Source organism: Punica granatum, chromosome 2, assembly GCF_007655135.1.
Source record: "Punica granatum isolate Tunisia-2019 chromosome 2, ASM765513v2, whole genome shotgun sequence".
Lineage (NCBI taxonomy): Eukaryota > Viridiplantae > Streptophyta > Magnoliopsida > Myrtales > Lythraceae > Punica > Punica granatum.
This window is the reverse complement of record NC_045128.1, coordinates 22,748,560-22,771,040: the sequence shown is the minus strand read 5'-3', so window position 1 is coordinate 22,771,040 and position 22,481 is coordinate 22,748,560. Positions and strand designations below refer to the sequence as shown.

The following is a 22,481-nucleotide window of genomic DNA, read 5'->3' as shown; positions in this document are numbered from 1 at the left end:
TCTCAAATGTCTCGTCTTACGAGTTTAGGAACTGCCGTTTTAGGGATATGTCTCTTGGTGTTTAGGTTTTCCTTTTGGTGCACAAAGATCATGTATTGACAGAATTTGAGAAATTTCATGCCAAAGTGGAGAGAGAAACTGACAGGAAGCTCAAATGTGTCCATGCAGAAGTGAATACATGGGGACATTTGAAGAATAATGTAGCTACTAGCATTAAGCTTCGAAAGGCAGTTCCTAAACTCCTAAACATAACGAAGTCACAAAGAGAATGAACTAAACGATCAAGGAGCATATCATATATCTGTTGTCACATGCTAAGAAGCTACCTAAAAGTTTCTGAAGTGAGGCACTAAGGACTGCAGTTTTATTCACACTTGATTTTCGATAGGCCTCAATAAAGTCGGTCGACCACCGGTGTTACGAGTTTTCCGATGATATGAGCATATAAATGAGTGATGCCCTTAATCATTTTGTTGGATTTGGAAGTTGATGTCTCGAGATCAGACTATTTTCAAGAAGGACGAATCAAGCCTATCGGATGAGTTGGACGAGCAACCGAGCTTAAGTCAAATGTCTATAAATGACCAGACTCATATACCTATTTCTCAGAACTAAATTATATCGAACTACATTATATCAAATCGGATCGAGCCCAAGCCATTATCGAGGAGCTCTTTGGTTTGATATATTACGGGTGTCCTAACTCATCCGGACGAGTCCCCTAGAGTCCCGTAAATTCAATCGTGCAAATCCCAAATCCAGTCTGACACCTCGACTTCCAGGTCATCTTGTGTTTATTCGTTGACATGGACGACCCCCCGTGAGACTTATCTTCCTAAAAATTTCGCTAAAAATCGCATAGCAAACCAGGAGCCGTGTGCTAAACATGGAAAGAATGTTAGGGTCGGGCTTGCTTTGAGTACAAAGGCTAAAGCGGAGCCGAACGGCTCCAGAGTGACACCGTTCGGTGCTGGTTTTCCACTGAATGGCCTCATCCTGATAGGTGCCGTAGTCTCTGACAGCGAAATCGGAGTCTCTTCTCCATGTGCCTAAACACATAATAGTGTTATTATTCGAAATTTTATTTATTGTCGAAATTAATCTAGATCACATATGTAAAAATGACTATCTTTTATAATAAATGCTTTCAACAAATGCAACGATCATACTTAATTTTTTAAAAAATAAATAATTTAATAAACAAATATTAAAATGAAAAAAGAATATTTTGTATTTGAAAATAATTAGGTAACCATATGAATAAATTATCATAAGAACACTGATTATATAAATTTGCTAGAGCAAATTAAAATATAAAATTTATCATGTGAAAATAAGGATTTTGACTGCAATATTTCAAAAAATGTGCAAAATAAAATCAATATATCTAAATGTGATATCTTCTTTATATATTTGTATTTAGCAATATTCAACTTGTGTTGAATTAAAACACCAGTTACTTACACGCAGAATTTCCAAAAAAAAATTAACACATGACTCTAATTCTATGAACAAGGGTCACATAAATATAAAAATTTTATCAATCATATATTATTAAAAAATTATTTGGAAAATCAAATTTGTATTGTTGCACTTCATGCTCATAGTGAATTTGAATAATGTTTTACATAAATATCCAACACATTAAATAGGAAAATTAGTAACAAACTTGCATTAAACAATTTAAAATTAGTCTAATATATTAGGTTCGTAATTCAAAATATTTAGTTATTATTGAAAATTTTCATTGTACTTAAAAAGTAAATTCATTTTAAAAAATTATGAATATTTCTATTGAAACAAACTCTTGCACGCCCATGTCAAAGTACTGATTGGGAGGTATGGTCATCCGTGAGTTCCTCCATCAAGAAGGTCAAAGCTAGCATTAATCACCTAATCTTCTAAGTTCTAAAGTATAATAACCCAATCTTCATTGATTCCATGTTTCACGTGGACGCACATATAATATGGAGATATGATACACATATAATATGGAGATATGTATAATCATTCTATGCAGCACATGCAGCATAATTAATTCAAATTATTTCAATAAATATCAGAACAAATCATTGTCAGGTACATGCATTTCTAAGTAATCATAGAGGTTTGCTCTCTATCGTTTCGTTTAACAAAACTAAGAAGTCTTGTTCTAGGATAGAAGGAGGGGGCGAGTGGATGGGATTTCCAACTCGTGGGAACCACCCAACGCTTATTTATTTATTTATTTATTTTCAGTTTATAAAGTTAAAATAGACCAAGCTAATTCAGTTTCAGTCCGGATCTATCCCACTACTATAAAACTCTCCTAATTGGGTGGATTAGAGTTCATTAAAGATTAATTGAGTAATATCTTGCTTAATTAGGATTCAATTTGGCTAAGTAATTGTACCCGGAAAAAAACTAATTGCATGTTAATTGGACTTGATTTGGTGTTAATTGAGTCAATTTGTGCATAATTACTTGTAATTACTCTATTGATGTGCTAATTAGGTTCTAATTGGGTTTAATCTTGCTTAATTGCTTGTGTTGATATTCTGGTCATGTAGTAATTAGGTCCATTTTGGGGACAATTAGGTGTAATTTGCTTCAGTTTGTGTATAATCGGACTAATTATGAACTTGGCTACGCGTAATTATGCTTGAGTTAGCCTAATTGGGAGAAATTAGCATGAAATTGGACTTGGCAACATTCTTGAATTTTTTTGTAAAATAGGCTTAGTGGAATCATTTTGATGATTTATTGGAATCATTTTGATGATTTATCGCTTGATTGGGTCTAATCATGTGTAATTATCTTCCTATTGCTTGAAACCTTGCTTAATTAGGTCTAATCAGCTTTAATTAACCCAAAATCGACCTTTTAAGCAAACTGGAAAGTTTTTGCTGAATTGATCCGAGTCTTAGTTGATGGAATTACGGGTCGATTGGACTCAATTATGTGTTAATTATGTTGATTATTCATTCCTTATGTGTAATAAAGCCCAATTGTGGCCATCTCTTTCAATTAAGCAAGATGTATGGAGCTCATGAATGTATGAATGATGTGTATGGCAAAGTGGATTAGGGTCCAATTGAGTCCGATTTTATTAAATTAGAGTCTAATTAGGAGTAATTAGATCAATTTATGTGAAATTTGACTTAATTAGTGTTTCAGCCTTAGGAATTAGAATCCAATTGAGCCTAATCGAGTGTCTTTAGGCTTGATTAATGTGGATAACTACCTTTGCTGAGTGTCAGCCGAACTTGTCTGTGTATAATTATGTCAAAGTTGGTCAAACTGTGAAAATTGCATGTTAATTTGTAATAATTATGTAAATTTAGCTTAATTACACGGGTCTAGGGGTAGTTAGATACAATTAGGATGTTTCATACTCTTAGGAAGGTCGTCGTGACCTAGTTTAATCGGATTAATAATTCGGTTTGTTGAGTAAAAATGAATAATCACGTACATTGACATGTGCAACGGGGATTAAGGGTAATCAACCTACTAATTGAGTCTTAGGATTCAAATCGAAGGTCAAATTGACCTTAAGGGATTATGAACACTTTCTTTAGAAATTTGGGGATTAATTGGCTAATTTACGAAAACATGACCGTGTGAATAAAATTGGAAAACCGTGAATAAAATACGTAGACTTAGGAAATTAACTTAGAATTTTTCTAGGATTGGAGCCCTAGGCCCATTTCTAGGCCCATTCGGCCTGTTATGTGAATGTTGGCATAAACGTATGACCCATGTATGATCAGCTTGAAAGTATGGCCCTTTTCATTCTTTCTTGCCCCGAATGTGTGGCCCATTTTTTGAGTCGGACTATATAATTATATATGTACGTGTATCGCGCAGAGTCTGTAATTCATTCTTTAATTTCATTGTACATTCGCGAATGTAGACCGGCTCTATGATTAAATAACTCGACTTTAACGAATAAAAAATGTTAAAACTATTAGGAGCCCAAGAGGGTACCGAAAGGGCAAGTTATTGGCTTGCGAGCCTCTAATCTCGTAACAAAGCCTATGGACTCATTTCTCTGGTTAGAAAGACCAAGTCAAACTTAAAATTCTTAGGCGGTCAGTATTACAATCCCGTAAGTGACTTAGGTGACTCACCGGCCAAATAAACGATGTAATGGCGACTTTAATCCCCAATTGGACCCCATGCCACGTGTACTAACAGAACACCTCAAAGTCGGTGACGGAGATCTAAAATCCACGCCCACGCTAAAGAAAACCAATATTTCCCCAAAGTACTCTAGGCAAGTCTGTAAGCCCTCTTTCCTCACTTGGCCAATTTATCCCGTAACACTGGTCAAAGCCTAGAAGACAATTATAAATGCACGATAAATTCTTTGGTGATCGTATCTCGTCATGTGATATGAGGAAAAACCATTTAGAATGTAATAAACTCGTATATTAGGTGTTAATCTCATGGGCAATGCCATAATTGTTTGCCAATGCAAAGAATTTTATTGGTTCTTCTTCGTCATATTATTTTCATAAATGATCATTTAAAAATTTGTACAAGGCCCCACCCTAACAGGGAAATGAAAGACTTCCCTCTATAATAAATATCAATCCGAGAAGGAAAGAGCATAGCGCCAACACTAATACGGAACTGACTTACACTAATAGAACTCTTTTCCCTTCTGATTTCCTCAAAATCCATTAAAAAAAAACTATTTCCTTCATTGGCGAGGATTTGTTTAAAGGTCCAAAAAAGGGAAAGTACTGATAAATATCAAAGTACTGATGCTCACTCCCCAAGGGCAGGATTGGGGTAGGGGTAGGGGTGGGGATGGTTTGGTATTGTACGACCTTTCTCATGAGATTTATCTCTAACTTGGGCTATTTGGATCTAACCGATGACTCGATCTTTTTATTTTGGATAAGTGTTGAATCACTCGATTGATTAGAAGAATAACAAAATTTGAATATGAATTGCAAAAGCATGTGATCAATAGCGGCTCAAAGGAATAATGGTTAGCAAATGGAGAGAGTATATGATGGTCATGTGGTGGGCTCGGGAGCTGCTGATGTTGCTGAATTGCAAAGCATGCGAGTCCTAAGTTGCCCACGTTCTTCTCCTCCTCTTAGCTACCCATGCCCCTTCCACCCCTCTTTGAAGAGAAAAAGGGAAATCACTGAGATCTCATTGGTATGTTCAGTCCTCTCCTTTTCAAATAGTTTTATTTATTTGGAAAAAATGACACTTTAATCCTCAACTTTTGACCCTTTATCATTTTGATTTTGAACTTTTTTTTTCTCATTCTCAGCCAACCTTTCGTTTTCTTTTTGCCACTTTAATTCGCCCATCCAATTTTCGTCAAAAAAATTCATTTTCTGTCCAAAAATCTATTTTAAAAAATATTTAAAAATGAAAAAAATGGGTCGAAGGAAGAGATGGAGGGATGAGTGGGACAGTGGGAGCCTGATCGACGGCTAACAATACCCTAAGCGGGATTAATGACGACTACTAAGGTCGCCAACGACCATGATTGGAAGGGTGGTGGTTGCTAGTAAGGCCACTGCCTCGGTTGCCGTCGACCCCGATTGAGCGTGGCAACTGCCGGGGAGGCTCCCGTCGTCCCCCTTCCCTCTCAACCTCAATTTTTTTTTTTAATTCTGTCAAGTTCCAGCATTTGGGGCCATGCTAGCTAGTCTCATTAAGGTCACTATTCAACAGGGAGGTTGCCGGTTACTTCGATTGACCAAGTGGCCGTTGGCAAGGCACCCCACCACCTCCTCCCTTTTCACTGTGCCGATTTCCCCTTCCTTTTTTTAATTTTTTTTTGTAATTTTTAAAATTTTGAAAGTTATGTTATTTTAAAAAATGAATTTTTTAGATGGAAAATGAATTTTTTTTATAGAAAATTGGACGGCTGGACTAAAGTGACAAAAAAAAGGTTTGAACTAAAATGGTCAAAAAAAAAGAGAGAACAGATTAAGGATCAAAATGATAAAAGTGTCAAAAGTTGAGGATAAAAAAAGGGTTAATTGCACCATATACCCTAACATTTGAAAGAATTCTTAGTTCTAGTCCAAATTTGATTTTTTGCCTAAGATATCCCAACGTTGATGTGTTGGGTTTCACATCTATCCTGACGCTAATTTTCCGTTCAAAATTGACGGAATTGCACACGTGGCACGTTAAATTCACATTTATCCCGACACTTGTTACAAAATTAACTTTAGGCTAGAACTAAGAATCATTGTTATCAGAACCGGACCGGCCCGGCCGGTTCGACTGGTCGGTCCTGGACCCGGCACCATGTCCGATCCGATTGGCCTGAAAATCGAAATCGCAGCTTTGAACCATCGGACCCATTGAACCGGCCGGTTTTGAGCAAAATTCCATTGAACCGGCCGATTCTATGGGTTTTATGGGTTTCCTATTTAATGTAAAAATTGGTTGGTTGTGTAAAGATTTGAACTTATGACCTCTTGCTTCTCATACTAGCATACTACCAACTAAGCCACCACCACTTTTTTGTTCTTTTAACTCTACTTTTAAGTACTTATTAAAATAAAATATTTGTTTTGAAGTAAGAAATATTAAATATAGATACTTTCTTATACTATTGTTATATTTCTTTAAAATCATCATACTTTTATCTTAATTATCATAATTTTTTTAATAATATGAATATTTATTTTATTTTAAATAAACATGCGGTCCGACCCATCGAACCCCCGGTTGAACCCATAAACCCATGAACCCGTACCCCTTCTGGTTCATCATCCGGTCCAGTTCTGATAACACTGCTAAGAATTCCTTCAAACGTTAGACTACATTGTGCAATTATCCAAAAAATGGGCTTTTTTCCTTCCTATTTTTGTAAATTTTTGGAAGTATATTCTCATTATTTCTAAAATTAAAGAAATATAAAAAAAATTAAAAAATCCCTTGAACAAATATTTTTAGTTTAAAAAAAAATGGAGTTGATTGTCCAAAATCAAATCGTAGGAGGGGCAAAAAAAACTTTTGAGTTTTGAAAAAAACCAAATGAACCTAAAACCCTAAAACCCCGAATACCACTACCGGTGCCGTTCCACCGTCCCCCTCTTCCGCCGGCCGAGCTCTGTCGCCCCAACCCTCAAGCTTCCCCGCTTTGACGAAATTGCACACGTGACACGTTAAATTCACATCTATCTCGACATTTATTACAAAATTAACGTTAGGTTAGAACTAAGAATTTCTTCAAACGTTAGGTTACATGACGCAATTATCCAAAAAAAAAAGGCCTTTTTTCCTTCCTAGTTTTGTAAATTTTTGAAAGTATATTCTCATTATTTCTAAAATTAAAGAAATATAAAAAAATTAAAAAATCCCTTGAACAAATATTTTTAGTTAAAAAAAATGGAGTTGATGGTCCAAAATCAAATCGTAGGAGGGGCAGAAAAAACTTTTTGAGTTCTGAAAAAAACCAAACGAACCTAAAACCCTAAAACCCCGAATACCACTACCGGTGCCGTTCCACCGTACCCCTCTTCCGCCGGCCGAGCTCTGTCGCCCCAACCCTCAAGCTTCCCCGCTCAAGCTTGTGTTCCTTCCCGATCCCAATTAACTCGTAACAGCTATATAGAGGTGTCTCAGCCTCTGCTTTCGTCTTCTCCACAACAAGAACTATCGGTGATGGCGGCGCCCCTTCCGTTCAAGAAGAACTACCGGTGCTCCCAGGCCCTGCAGCAGTTCTACTCCGGCGGACCATTCGCTGTCTCCTCCGACGGCTCCTTCATCGCTTGCACCTGCTCTGACTCCATAAAGATCGTCGACTCCTCCAACGCATCCATCAGGTCCACCATTGACTGCGAGTCTGACACCGTCACCGCCCTGTGTCTCAGCCCCGACGATAAGCTCCTCTTCTCCGCCGGCCACAGCCGACAGATTAAAGTCTGGGAATTGTCCACCTTGAAGTGCCTTCGTTCCTGGAAGGTAATGAAACATGAATCTTTGGAGTGGCCGCTTCTCTCTCAGCAGGGTGTTCGTACGAAACTGGGGCTTGATAGATAGTGGTGTCCTATGCTATTTGCTTGCAGGGTCATGACGGTCCTGTGATGAGCATGGGTTGCCATGTCTCGGGAGGGTTGCTGGCGACAGGCGGAGCCGATAGGAAGGTGCTTGTCTGGGATGTGGATGGTGGCTTCTGCACCCACTACTTCAAGGGTCACGAAGGCGTTGTCACCACTATTCTGTTCCATCCTGACCCAAATAAGTCCCTTGTGAGTTATTGTTCTCTCTCTCTCCCTCACTCTCTTTTTGTATGGTCTTCCTCTGTTCGTGCATTTCAAATGCTCGGGGCTTGGATAGTCTCCCACTGCTAGAGTTACTCATAAGAATAGACTCATTGTGTCGGTCAAGGCAAAAAACCCGAAATGTTTTTACTTGCGTGATATGCTGTGGTAGTTCAGTTTGCAAGGAGGTTGCACTTTGTGAACCTCTTCGATCCTTTTATGGAACTTTTCCTTTAGTCAGGACGCAAAAGAACTTGAATCACATAAAGTAGAACCCTCGCTTAAGATGGATAACTCGTTCCTCCATAGAGTTGGATCCCGGTAGCCTTTCTAAATTATGGATTTTCCACATACACTGCAAGTTGTATTGTGAAGATTTGACTGGTCGCAGACCCTAAGCAGGACTCTGTTTAAATGACTGCTAATTGAAGGAAGTTCCAAAAGCTAACTGGTGGTGCTGGTTGGCTCCCTCTTGCGGGGCCAAAAAATTTATGGGGATTTTAAAGATTGAATATATGATGGTTATTTATTCATGAACGAAGTTACCAATTGTATATTCTTTATATTCATTGATTTTGCTCCATGCTTTTCCTTTCTTCTCTACGAAAAGCTATTTTCTGGGAGTGATGATGGGACAGTACGAGTTTGGGATATCCTGGCAAAGAAGCGCGTGTCAACTTTGAGAGCACACAACTCAACAGTGACCTCTGTGGCATTATCCGATGATGGTTGGACATTGCTTGCTGCAGGAAGAGATAAGGCAGGCATGCTTTACTTTGTTTCTACTAGTATCTGCCTTCATGATTTATCCAACGCCATGCCTCTTCATTCTTTTTAGATGTTCTTGGGTACTTAAAAGCTATATGGAAATGCTATCTGGTCATTCATGCATGAAACTATTGCAGGTTGTATCTTTGTGGGATTTACTCGACTTTACCTGTAAGAAGACTATCCCGACATATGAGGTGCTTGAAGCCGTGTGTATAATATCTCCTGCAAATCCTTTGGCTTCATTGTTCAATTTGGATGATCAGCTAAATCGGAAGAAAAAAGGCGGATCTTCACTAATTTATTTTCTTACCGTTGGTGAGCGTGGCATTATACGGATATGGGAATCTGAAGGGTAAAGATTGATAGTTTCTTTCCTAACACTATTTTGTTGCAATTATACTAGGAAATACCTGAGAATTTCCTGAATTTTTTTTATTTTGCTTTATTAATTTGGCAGTTCGGTTTGCTTGTTTAAGCAAGCATCCTCTGACGTTACTGTAAGCTCAGATGTGGATGACTCAAGGAGCGGTTTCACGGCTGCTGTTATGTTACCCTTGAATCAAGGGCTACTCTGTGTTACTGCTGATCAACAGTTTTTATTCTATTACCCTGAGAGTCTTCCTGAAGGACTCCAATTAACCTTACAAAGAAGACTTGTAGGGAACAACGAAGAAATAGTTGATATGAAGTTTCTTGGAGAGGAGGAGCAATTTCTTGCTGTTGCAACAAATCTTGAACAGGTAGTGTATTCTGGTCTTCTATACTCAATAAAAAGTAAAAGTAATGCTATATTGTCTTGGTTGTGGGACATATTTTGGCAGTGCGTGGGCTGGGGATAGTGGGATGTGTGGGTAGGTGTTGTTTCTAGGCGTAAAAGAGGCGTCACTAAGATGAAAAGGAGTTTGTCTATTGACTCTCATCTAGTGCTTTGCTGTCATTATATTGTTTTTTAAGTGTAATGAGGTGTCCCTCAAATGAAACATGAGATTGTCTATTGATTCTGTTTTATTGCTTTACTGGCATTAACAATCTGAAATGAGCAACATTTATTTTAATTGCAAGATGCATGTTATAACGTTCAATCTGAATTATGTGAAGCCATTGCTCATGTTTCAAAGACAGCTTCAGGGAAATATCATATCAGTCTCAGTATTTTGGTCATTTAGATTTTATATAGTAGTATACTATTCTGTATGTGAAGGTTTATGTTGTCAAGTTCCCAAATTTTGATTTCTGTTATGTTTGTGTATTTGCAGATACGAGTATATGAACTTGCTTCCATGTCATGTTCTTATGTCTTGGCTGGTCACACGGAAATTGTGCTCTGCCTAGATACCTGCGTATCAAGTTCCGGAAGGAAACTTATTGTCTCAGGAAGCAAGGATAGCAGTGTAAGCTTCTTTCAATTATATTATTCCGTGGATGTATCCTTTTTCCTACTTTTTTCTTCAATTATCATGTTAAACCAATGGTTTACGGTTATATGCCAATCTCTCAAGCACAAGTATGATCTACTACTCTATGAATGGACTCTCTGCAATATGCCTAGGTTACTGACTCCACTTTTCTATAGGTTAGGTTGTGGGACTGTGACAGGAGATGCTGTATTGGAGTTGGAATAGGTCACATGGGAGCTGTTGCTGCTGTAGCTTTCTCAAAGAGAGAGAGAAAATTCTTCGTTAGTGGTAGTAGGTAAATATATAAGCATGCCTGATCATTTTTGTGAATCTGTATTATTAGTTTATTTACAATTGATCGTTTTTGTTAATCAAAGAAATCTCTGTTGTATATCTGAGGGCTTTCCGCTGAGCTCTTGAAATCCATAGGACGCTTTTCATAATTTGATTTTGCTAGGGACAAATGACCACCATCTTCTGTCCAAAGACTTGTTGCAAACTTGCACCTTAGTGCTAGGCACTATGTGACAATTTAGATCAGAACTCTGAACTTGGAAAGAGCTGAGCTGAAAAAAAGAATATACTTTACTTGATGGGTTATAAGTTGAAGGAAATTTTTGCTCCATGTAGCCAAGCTTGGCTGCTCTAAGATTTTAGAGTTTCAATCAGCTATTTGTTGTATCATTGGTAGAACTTAATGATTTTCCCTTTTTGCCTTATGAGGTATACTGTAACTTTACCTTTGCTGGCGTGGATGTTCTGTGCGCATGGTAAAATGTAATGATTTTTAATTTGAAAAATTCTGGGGCACTGAATGATGTAGAATTACATGCAAGGAATAGGGTGTGGTGCATGCGTCTTCATCTTTCTTTTCAGTAAATGGTGTTCAAGGGTTGATTTTCAATGGGGTTGTTCCATTCTTTTTGTAGTGATCGCACTCTTAAGGTCTGGAGTTTGGATGACACGTCAGATGGTGCAGAAGAGCCTGCTAGTTTGAAGGCTAAAGCTGTTGTAGCAGCTCATGATAAGGATATAAACTCCATTGCAATTTCACCAAATGATGGTTTGGTTTGCTCTGGTTCTCAGGTTGGTGGTTCCTGATGATTCACATCATTGCTTATTTCATGAATTTAATACGAGACTCTTACAGAATTTAAGAGCATTGCTTCCTTGCGGTTCCTTATCTGGTTTTAATGAAATATGTCTGATATGCTTTGATTGTTTTTGCTTATTTCCTGTTCACAGGATCGGACAGCTTGTGTATGGAAGCTCCCCGATCTGGTTTCTGTTGTTGTATTAAGAGGACATAAAAGGGGAATATGGTCAGTGGAGTTTTCGCCTGTGGATAAATGTGTTATCACAGCATCCGGTGACAAGACAGTTAAGATATGGTCTATACCTGATGGTTCTTGCTTGAGGACATTCGAAGGACATACTTCCAGTGTACTAAGAGCATCATTTCTCACTCGTGGGACTCAGTTTGTATCCTGTGGTATGAATTAGTTTGTATCTTGTATCTTATTTCCATCAGTGCATGAAAATCTAACTGATTAACGTAAGACCCACCCATTTCAGGAGCTGATGGTTTGGTGAAGCTATGGGCTGTCAGAACCAATGAATGCATTGCTACATATGATCAACATGAGGACAAGGTCCTGAACTCATCTTGGTTTCTTCTTTTGAGTTGCTGTTTTAACAAGACTGTGATGTGCTGTTGGTGAATGGTCAAACTATTGCACTTCATTTTATCAAAAGAATATTGTCAGGAAGATGCTTCATATTTTGGTGGTAGCATGATAAACATTGGGGCTTTTTAGCTGGTTTCTTTTTCGACAGATTATCTTCTTTTTGTCATGCTGATAAGCTATCTCAACAGGTTTGGGCTGTAGCTGTTGGGAGAAAGACAGAAATTCTTGCAACCGGTGGCAGTGATGCTATTGTCAATCTGTGGTATGATTCAACTGCTTCTGACAAAGAGGAAGCATTCCGCAAAGAGGTATAGTCTGAAAACTGCTTCAATTTTCTCTTTTCTTTATTCTGGCTTTTTTGCATCGTAATCAGATACTAGAAGCTGGCCATTGCTGAAGGTGTATCAGCTCAGCAACATTCGAAAATTTTCATTTCACTGTCAGACTGTGGTGCATTTTATGGGTCACTGTCAGTTATGTTTGCGCTGCTGTAGTTTAAGTCCGGTAGAAAGGTAGAGCTGATGTAATGCATGTGGAACAATTGCTAAAGTAATATTTAGAAAATTTCCTTTTTGATCTGGTGGTATGGGTTCCGGCACTAAGAGAGAGTCCACGATATAAATTTAGCATGTGTTTCTCTTGCCATGTGCAAAAATGGGTAATTTTCAACTGGAAGGACTGGAGTGAGCAACTAGTTAGAGGCCAGTTAAAATGGATAAATACCATTATTTCACTAATTCCCGTCCTTTGCTTATGTCTTGTGTATACGTGAAATCTTTGCTTGAACGAGGCAAAAGTCTTGCTCATTATGCTTTTGGAGCTTCAGATGAAAAATTCTAGCGACACAGTTGTGTAAGTATAATTCTGATGATGATGCAGGAAGAAGGAGTATTGAAAGGCTTAGAGCTTGACAATGCGGTAGCTGATACTGACTACACAAAAGCAATCCAAATTGCGTTTGAACTCCGGCGGCCTCATAAATTGTTTGAATTGTTTGCTGAAATCTGTAGGTATGTAACATCTTATCTTCTATATGATGTATATCCATTTATCATTTTTTCTGGTCTGAGATCTGTATCCATCTATCTAATAATCCTTTTTGTAGGAAGAAAGAAGCTCGGGAGCTCATAGAGAGAGCCCTTTCTTCCCTTGGGAAGGAAGATGTTAATAAGCTTCTTGAATATGCACGAGAGTGGAATACAAAACCAAAAATGTGTCATGTTGCTCAGTCTCTGCTGTTTGAAGTCTTCAAAATCTTTCCTCCCTCTGAAATAATTAAGGTAGTAGTCATTTTAATAATGCTATTAAAGTATCCCTCTTCCTGTTACATATTCTGTTGTCAGGACTGAGATTTGCAAGACCGCATGTTCCTGGAAAATTGCTTTAAGAATTTAGTTGAACCTACAAGATGCATGCTTTGTTGCATCAACTTATCACTTCTGTATAATATCTGTGCTAGGCAATCCTTTTTAACCTCTGAACAAGGAGATGCGTAGTACTCTACTAAAAAATCTGAGACTTCTGAAAAAGAGCATCTTTTGTCGAATTTATTGACGTGTTGGAGACGAGGATATATTTTGAAGGAAAGCTGTGGTTTGATTTCAGCAATGCTCTCTGTAAGATGTTCATATTAACAAAAAGTTGATTGTGTGTTTTTCAGATCAAAGGCATAGGGGAGCTCCTTGAGGGTCTCATTCCGTATTCTCAGAGGCACTTCAGCAGGATCGATAGGCTTGTGAGGAGCACATATTTGTTGGATTATACATTGATGGGGATGTCGGTCATTGAACCAGAAGCTCCTGAAACCGTGAGAGAAGCTGGTAGCAGAGCTGTGCCTCTAGGAGTTAACTCTGAGATGAAAGACACAAATGATGTGCCTCTAACAGATAAATCAGATGGGGATATTAGAGGGGAGCTGGAAGAGAAATCTTCTGTGTCTAAGAAGAGAGGACGGGCTGGCAAATCCAAAGATAGAAAATCAGCTAAGAAAGCAAAGGATGGCGCAGCAGGTGGTGGCGTCGCTATCCCGATAGAGGCTTAAGACAGGTTTTTGAACACATGCTGTCTTGTTGTATCAGTGAGTAATTTATGCCATTTCTTAAAGCTGAGGGCCGTTTTGATCCAGGGCCCAGCGACGTAGGTGTAGAGAAATCACATCTGATTACAAGTTTTCCTCATATTATAGCGCAAGTCATGTAAGATGGGGTCTGCTCCTTGGAATATCAACCGACTCAAGCTCATATCATTACCATTAGTTTGTCACATGCATTTGGCTCGATCTCGTTGGGAAGTCAAGTGACTGAGCTTATATCATCGGATTTGATTCGAAAAGGGACCTCGGTAAGCTGGGACAAATTGTAAGGCTAGAGAAGACTCTGTAGAGTGGGGTTTGGGATTGGGATCGGTTGTACCTGAAGAGAGTTGGCGCTGCTTATCGCAGAATTGGATTTTTTTCTGCCAACTCTCTTTGGATCGCAGTTCTGAGGATTGATCTGAGGAGTCGGAATTAAAGAGAAGCAACAGGGAGGAGACTGACTCCGGGACTCAGCCGGCTCATCTACGTTTATCCCATGATTAGTGATGGATAGCATATATACAATGCATCTGTGGCCATACGAAATACGAGTCACTTGATGCAATTCGTGGAAACAATTAAGCTCTATAAACATGGATGATGGGACCGGAAAAGATGAAAGTAATAGAGGGATCGTTTCCCTTGAGTTTAAATACTAAGGATGTAGAAATCGATGTCAGATGACAAAATTAGGAAGAAGTGTAACAAGCTAGAGAGGCACTTATTGGTTGACGACTCATCCGATCATTCGGACATGTCTGAAATATCTCGTTAATAATGCATTCCACATCAATAGTGTCCGTATTTATTCGGAAATCTGTCGATGACTTCGAAAGATTTTCGCGTTATACAAATGTCCTGTTATTGTGTTGGACACAGTTTACATTTCATATGTGGAATCACAGCAGGTTCATTCGACAATGGTACTTGAAAAGTGCAAAAGTAACCAGAAAAACAAAACATAGAGTAGAAATGAAATTACTATACGTAGGGCTTGATCAGGCACAGGCACAGGCGTTATCAGCAACCACCATCGAGGCTACCTCGTCCCCATTCCTGAAGGCCAAGTACCCGATCGCTAGCCCGAAGACGACACTTGCGAAGACCCCGCCGTTGAATGACATCACCGCGAGCATCAGCAGGTATCCGATCGCAGAGTTCACCCCGAACATGACCGCCTCCGTGACCCTACCCCGGGACCACCTGTTGGAACTCCCGGACCCGATCTTCGCCGACTTGGATAACAGCGTCGTATTCAGGGACGCATCCGGGCTGTCAGTGGCCCGGCTGGATGAGGAGGACGAGGAGGAGAGACGTAGGTTGAGGCGGACACGGCGGTCCTCGAGGAGCTGGTAGAATGCAGAGGCGAGGAAGCAGGCGAGGAGGGTGAGGGCGTAGTCGACCCACGACCGGGTGCGCCACGAGTCCACCAGGAGGGTCACCTCCTTGCTCCAGTAGAACGTCATGTGCATCATCTTTTTGCTGGCTAATTAATCGATTGATCTTCCTCTTCTTCTTTCTTCTTCCTTATTTTGTGTCTAACTGATGATTGATGTTAAGACACAACAGGACAGGAGGGCAATAACTGATGATTGATGTTACAAAGGTTGTCGGAATTTCCAATGGAGGAAGGGAGATGAGAAACAAGGCGGATTCGTTAAGTACTATCGTTAAGCTTTCTCGCACAAGGTAGTACGTACTGTTCTTGCTTAAGATAGATACATAGATGGGGAAGTACAACTGTTCTTTCCCTGTCCAGTACTAATTGTCCAAAAGTACTGTAGTCCTTCCCCCAAGCAAGGCGATTGTACTCGTTCGTGGGTTGGGTGGGACTGGGACATTGTCAGGATAAGGATAGAATTGATTGGAATTTGGTGAGAAACTGGAACTGAGAGGGAATGAGAATTGAGATTCTGATTGAATTCGTCTGTTTTGATTGCTCCTCGAAATAAACATATGGCACATGATGGGACTAAAATATCAAAGGACAAACTTGCCCTTGATATTTTTTATGTTAACACAAACAAATTCATGAATAGAGCCCGAGAGAAACAAGTTCAGTGAGAGAGGCTCGTGGGAGCTAATTAAGTAGCACTTGCTCGTCCAAGCCACGGCTTGCGACTCGCGAGCCCTAATTTGGGTGAACCTAAACCCGGTAAAAAGTTAAAATACGAATCCAAGCTCGCCCAGTCTAGGGTTCTTGAACATTGGGCAAGCCTACCGCTGGGTTTGACTAGAGGAGGGGGCAAGGTGCTCGGAGTCTTCAATATATGATATATAGATTTCGGTTTCATTGCATACCATCAATATATCAGTTACTAATCTTGCATAAACATTACACATAAATCATGGTCTCATATAGAAATGATATCAAAAATATTCATCGAAGAGAAGCAAATGATAGGCACTATTTGTTCCTTTTTTTATTTATTTGTTTAATCAATCTGCCGTCTATATGAGAATGTCTCCAAATCCAATATCTGATGCATCGATTTGTATAAAAAAAAATGTGCATGTGGATGAGGAATAACTAAACAAGGGAGATGATGCACCCTTTTCTTTGATCTTTCGAACAATTTCAGTCATGCCTAGGTTACATGCGGGTTTTCCCCCAATCTTTTAAAGAGGGGTTCGCCAAAAAAAAAAAAAAAAGCTAAGGTGCTAGTTTTTGAAGATATATGATATTCATACAAAGTTGTTGGTTAAATCGTGTGCAGGCAAAATTGTAGATTTCAAGATGCAAATTTTTGGTTTTGGTCTCAAGAAACACAGATGGCACCATCCCCAATTCCAATTCCCAAAGAGTCAAGTTGACGAAGACCTTCGTTAATTATTACTCGGATATCAGTGTCTTGTGCAGGTATCCATGATCTTTGATTATTAGTGTAAATATTGTACAAGTGCACAATTCATCGTATTTAAAATATTAGTGTCTCTGTGTCTAATATAATTAGGTGTGTGTGTCTTACGGGAGAAGACATTAGCCTAAATACTCTCTCACAAGTCTTGAGTGTGTGCGCTCTTTTAAATTAATTATTATATATCCCAGTGAAGCTTTTGTAAGTTCCCCAAGCGTAAGGGCTTTAAATTCTACTTTTAACACTAAGTTTGGATTTCCATCATTAAGGGGTTTGGAGGGGAGGGGTTTGGAAGATTATGACAGGGTGAGGAGGGAAAATGTTTTGAGAGGTTACAAAGGGGTTCCGAAACCCTTGTTTGGATAGTTCATTAAACGATTTGGAGGAATTTATCGGATTTTTTTTTTATTATTTTGGATTTGTTTTGGAGTCAAATTGTCAAATTACTATTTTTTAATAATTAAAGAATGAATGTAAGTAAACCAAAATTTTCTACAAACTTTCAAGAGTATTTGTGTTGAAGAAGAGGATCGGAGAGTAGATCGAAAAGTGTGGTCAGAGATGTGAAGATCCCTTTTCTTATCGTTTCCACTATGAAAAGTTTATCACGAGAATCTTAATTATATTATCACCTCCAAGATGCAACACAACCACTAAGATCTTCGTGCAACAAGAACGGAGATCTCTCATTTAGACTTCTCTTAAGAGTACCGAGGGAAGAAGAACAAAGAGAATGAGGGGAGAAAATGTGTTTGATGTTGTTTTGTTATGTCTGTTCATTCCTCATAAGTTTATTTATAATATGAGTAGTTGTGTTCTTTCAAACAGTCATGTTCTTACAGCCAACGTTTACAACTATTAAATGATAACCACCTCCGTGGTGCAACATCGGTTTCGGTGCTGCAATGCTAACTGAACTGAAACATGGTAATCGCCCTGTGCTGCAACATCGGTTTCAGTATTGCAGCATCGATTGATCTGGAAATCAATAGCAACTCCGGTGCTGCAGCACTGAAACTATAGTGCTGCGGCACGAAGTCATCTATTATATGCACAATAAATTTTGATAGATTATTATTTTTTCATATGAACTCCAACTCATATCCCGTTCGAAGCATCGGACTCTTGACTCGAAGCACTTTTCATTGAGAATTAATTTCACATATTTCCTCGAGTCACTCCATGCATGTTTCCTCTCACAAGTCACAATATGCCTTTATAAATTTACAACATTGTCCAACTTAGATTGTGACTTTGAGCAATATGACATTCTCATGCATACGAGAAGGTATCTTTCGATTTAGACCTCCAGTTAGTGTAGGTATCTCAAAACCTCAATGAAATCAATGGTGGCTTTGTGTTTAAACCGAGATTCCTAGTATCAAGATCGGAAATACCACACACACAAGAACATCCCGTTTTCTATGAGAAGCTCATAAATTATACCTAGCACTTTTCTAGCCATGTGCTTCATCTTAATTTTCATGAACATTGGCCCGTTTGAAATGTAGGTGTGATTTTAGAATCGCGATTTTGATTTTAACTCTACCCACTAAACAACAAAAACACACGTTTCCCAAGTCAAATTTATAATACCATCTCATTTGTCTTTTTCCACAATCAAAATCAAAATCAAAATCAAAATCATGATTTTAAAATCACACTAACAAATCAAACGCAGTCTTAGAAAAGTAAAATCCAACTTTTGGTAGAAGCAACACCACTTCTAGTGTCTATATAGGTGAGGTTCATGCATTATGCCATGGTACTAAGGCCACAAAATTATTTCAACCTTATTAAGAGTACATATACTCATCCTTCCTTAATCGTAACAATCAATCCAGTCACTTATCAGTAACTTCTTGTTACCCATTAAACCTTTAAACAAGTGGTAGTGCTCAAGAAAAGGTTAGTTCTCATTACCAAGGACTCTTTATATTATAGGTTTTAATCCATGCCATCTGGGGTAGAACTTATAGTGTCTCATCCAAGACCTTTTGTAAACGGATCCGTCAAATTCTTTAATACACACGATCATGATTACCTCCGAGGAATGCATCCGTGTAACATATGCATGTCTCAGGCACATATGTCTAGATTTCTATTGTAAATCTTGCTTGACCCTCTAAAGATCGTAGTTTCTCTAATAAAATTCCATGAGATGGTTGACATCAAATGTGACCATAATCCGATATCCAACAATAAGTTCCTCAGCCATTTTGCTTCTTAGCACCCTGCAGCAATAACTACAAACTCCAACTCCATTGTCGAATGTATAATACAAGTTTGTTTCCTCGATGCCTATGACACCGTTCCACTTCCAAGAGTGAACCCACTCAGATGTTGATTTATTATTGTTAACACTAGATGTCCAACTATCGTCCGTGTATCGATCTAATACCTTAAGAATATCCTATGTTGATAGCTACCTTGCTTAAAGACCAAGTACTCGGCCAATAGTCTTTCACTATATGTTACCAAGGATACTTGTACACCTTGAAAGTTTGCAAATTGCAAGATCTATATTATATCCAATACAATGCTTTATATACATTAATGTTTATTTTACACTTGCATATTCCAACTGAAAAGTTGACCGACCCTCATTAACTGTTAATTTACATGAGACATCAAATGAGGTATTTGCTAATTTGAATCTCAAATACTTATATTTGTTCAATAATCTTCAATATACTGGAACTAACAAAAGGCATAACCCAAGGCACGACCCCCACTATGTTTTCCAGCTTTAATTCCAAAATAGTGTCTAATTCTCAAGATCCTTCCTTTGGAATTTTAAAGTTAGACACCTTTTGATTTCCTTTATGCCCTTCTTACTAGTACCAAATATAAGCAAATCATCCACATGTAGGCATACAATCAATCCATAGTTCTTAGTTAACTTGAGTAAACACTTTTATCAACACTGTTATGCCTAAGACCATGGGATAAAATAAATGAATTAGTTCAATTTTATACCAATGTTTCTAGTGCCCGTTTCAGCCCGTATAAGGACTTATTTAACTTGCAAACCTTCTATTCATTTCCAGATATAACAAATCCTTCTTGTTGCTCCGTATAAACTTCACCCAAATCACCATTCAAAACTTTTCTTTTTTATATCCATTTGGTGTACTTCCAATTTACATATTGATGCTATTGCAAACAACATTCTAATGAATGTTATCAAAACTACTGGTGCTTATGTATCAAATAATCAATTCCCTCATTCTGTCTAAATACTTTAGCAACTAAATCTAGTTCAACATCATTAAATTTTCTCCTAAACACCCATGCACATCCAATAGGCTTTGACCAAGGAGGCAAATCAACTAAATTCCAAGTTTATTAGACAATGTGGAATGCATTTTGTTAATAACCGCCTTCGAGAAGACCGCATCTCTCAATGCCAATGCCTCCCTAAAGTCTTTAGATCATCATCACAATTTAAGTAATGGGCATATTATTTGTTACCGAATGTACACCTCTAACAAATGACATAAATCCAGGAAATAAAAAGGATCTAGATCCAAACTCTTTTCCTTCCTTTCCTTCTTACTTCTCCTAGGTTCACTAGAAGATTTTGGGAATTTTTTTTCCCTGAGTGGAGCTTCCAAGTTAGGATCAGTAGGTTGCACATCCTGATGTGATTCAAAGTTTGTAAATTTATTTTCTAAGAATTCTACATCCCTTGGTTTGACAATTATATTCAAATATAAATCCAAAAGCCTGTATGCCTTCGAATTTTATGCATAACCCACAAAATCACTTCTTAGAACTCTCAGTCATAACTTTGTTCTTTTAGGATCCATAACTCTATAATATTCTAGACAACCTCATACTCTAAGATAACTTAGGTTGGGTTTTCTCCCTCTCCATAATTTATATGGAAAAACTTTCGACTTCCTTGAGAGAATTCAATTATGCACATGGCAAGCAGTGAAAAGAGCCTCACCCCACAAATTTATTGGAAGATTTGCAATTATAATCATAACATTTGTCATGTCCACTAGTGTTCGATTTTTTCTTTCTGCCAGACGTTCTGCTGAGGAGTATATGGAGCACTTGTTTTCATTTTTTTCATAGAATGAAGAGAACTCTATGGAGAAATACTCTCCACCTCTATAACTCAAAACTCTAATTTTATTTTGGTTAGTTTTTCAACAGTTGATTTGTAACATTTAAACATTTCAAAAGTTTGACCTTTATGTTTCATCAGATAAATAAATGTATAACTAGAGAAGTCTTCAGTGAATGTAATGAAATATCTTTTTCCTCCTCTAGTTACCATGCTAATTAGTTCACATCTATCTGAATGAATTAACTCTACTAACTTGGTATTCCTTTGAGACTTAGGAAGTGATATTCTTGTCAATTTTTTTTTAGGCTCAATGCAAATTTTACATTGTTTAGCATCACACTTATCACAACTAATAAATCATACTTTGACATAGATTTTAATGATCTGAACTTAACATGCACTAGCCTATTCACAATGAAATAGAAGAATATAAACAGAAACATGATCTCATTGTTATTAGGATAAATTACACTGGTAGTTCAAAAAGTTTTACAAATATATCAGGTTGGTCCAAAAAAGTTTTTTTTGCTACTTGATAGTACAAAATGTTTCAAAACCGTAACATTGTAGTGCATTCCGTCAATTCATGATTGACGCCGTAGCAAAATGCTGATGTGGCAATAATATTATAATAAAAAATATTTTTAAATTTTAATTAAAACTACGAACTTTTAAAATTTCAAAATGACCTAAATTTTTTGGACTTTTTCAATTTTGACCCAACCCTCTCTCTCCCTCCACTGTTCATCATCTTCCTCCTCCCCCTCCACTATTCATCACTATTCATCATCTCGTTGAGTCGAAGGCCGAGGAGTCGCCATCGGCCTCCTCTCCACGGACTGTGAGTGCTTCATTGCTGCTGGAGGAGCTGTTAGAGACGACGTCGAAACAGCTGGCGAAACGGCTATTCTTGAAATCAGGGGCGACGCGGACCGTTTTACCGTGGAAGACGAGAAGGAATTCGAAGATAGAGCAGACATGTAACGAGAGCTTACCTCTCGGCCGTTGGGACGACGAGAAGCGACGGCATTGTTGGAGTCGGAGTTGGAGGGCAACAGAAGTGACCTTGAAATGGCAATGCAGGAACCTCCCTGCTGAGCTGCCTTAGGGCTCAGAGCTGTCGACACGGTCGTCACCATGACGCGAGCTCGGAGCCACAACTCATGCTCCGAAGCCTTCTACCGCTGCTGCCAAATCTCGGCCCTATCAGCCCAATAAATTCAGTAGAAATGACGAAAATCAAATGAAACCGGAGCTAATGAGAGGTTCCGGTGATCAAGCAGGAAACACTCGGCTTTTCCTCAAATGGTTTGGATCCACCGGGAAATCGGAGGCTCCGGTGATCGAGCTGTCTTCGCCCAAGGTCTCGTGCATGGGACGC

General features: G+C 38.4%; 2 protein-coding genes across 3 annotated transcripts; one reads left to right on the top strand and one right to left on the bottom strand.

Annotated features, from left to right (window-relative positions):
* Positions 1-7,378: 7,378 nt before the first annotated feature.
* LOC116195591 (transducin beta-like protein 3) lies at positions 7,379-14,365 on the top strand. Of its 2 annotated transcripts, none has more exons than XR_004154686.1 (14): positions 7,379-7,932; positions 8,037-8,219; positions 8,842-8,991; positions 9,137-9,354; positions 9,460-9,742; positions 10,259-10,393; positions 10,576-10,694; positions 11,329-11,485; positions 11,645-11,891; positions 11,975-12,051; positions 12,276-12,395; positions 12,967-13,097; positions 13,197-13,367; positions 13,748-14,365. XR_004154686.1 is itself a non-coding variant. In XM_031524858.1 (14 exons), exons 1-14 carry the CDS (start codon positions 7,633-7,635, stop codon positions 14,126-14,128), a joined length of 2,676 nt encoding a protein of 891 aa, XP_031380718.1. In that variant the 5' UTR covers positions 7,382-7,632; the 3' UTR covers positions 14,129-14,365. The 2 variants fall into 2 exon arrangements, 1 of the variants encoding a protein (XP_031380718.1); XM_031524858.1 differs by having other exon boundaries at positions 7,382-7,932; positions 13,193-13,367.
* A 520-nt stretch (positions 14,366-14,885) lies between these two features.
* LOC116195592 (copper transporter 5.1-like) lies at positions 14,886-16,023 on the bottom strand. Its single transcript, XM_031524859.1, has one exon. The coding sequence runs from the start codon at positions 15,634-15,636 to the stop codon at positions 15,160-15,162; it is 477 nt and encodes a 158-aa protein (XP_031380719.1). The 5' UTR covers positions 15,637-16,023; the 3' UTR covers positions 14,886-15,159.
* Positions 16,024-22,481: the final 6,458 nt, after the last annotated feature.

What these genes read in the sequence shown, in the direction of transcription:
- LOC116195591 (XM_031524858.1), top strand. Translation starts at nt 7,633, where the DNA reads ATGGCGGCGCCCCTTCCGTTCAAGAAGAACTACCGGTGCTCCCAGGCC. An exon ending in GACTCAGTTTGTATCCTGTG is followed by an intron (nt 11,892 to 11,974) that starts GTATGAATTAGT and finishes CACCCATTTCAG; the next exon opens with GAGCTGATGGTTTGGTGAAG. An exon ending in AGGAAGCATTCCGCAAAGAG is followed by an intron (nt 12,396 to 12,966) that starts GTATAGTCTGAA and finishes ATGATGATGCAG; the next exon opens with GAAGAAGGAGTATTGAAAGG.
- LOC116195592 (XM_031524859.1), bottom strand. Translation starts at nt 15,636, where the DNA reads ATGATGCACATGACGTTCTACTGGAGCAAGGAGGTGACCCTCCTGGTG.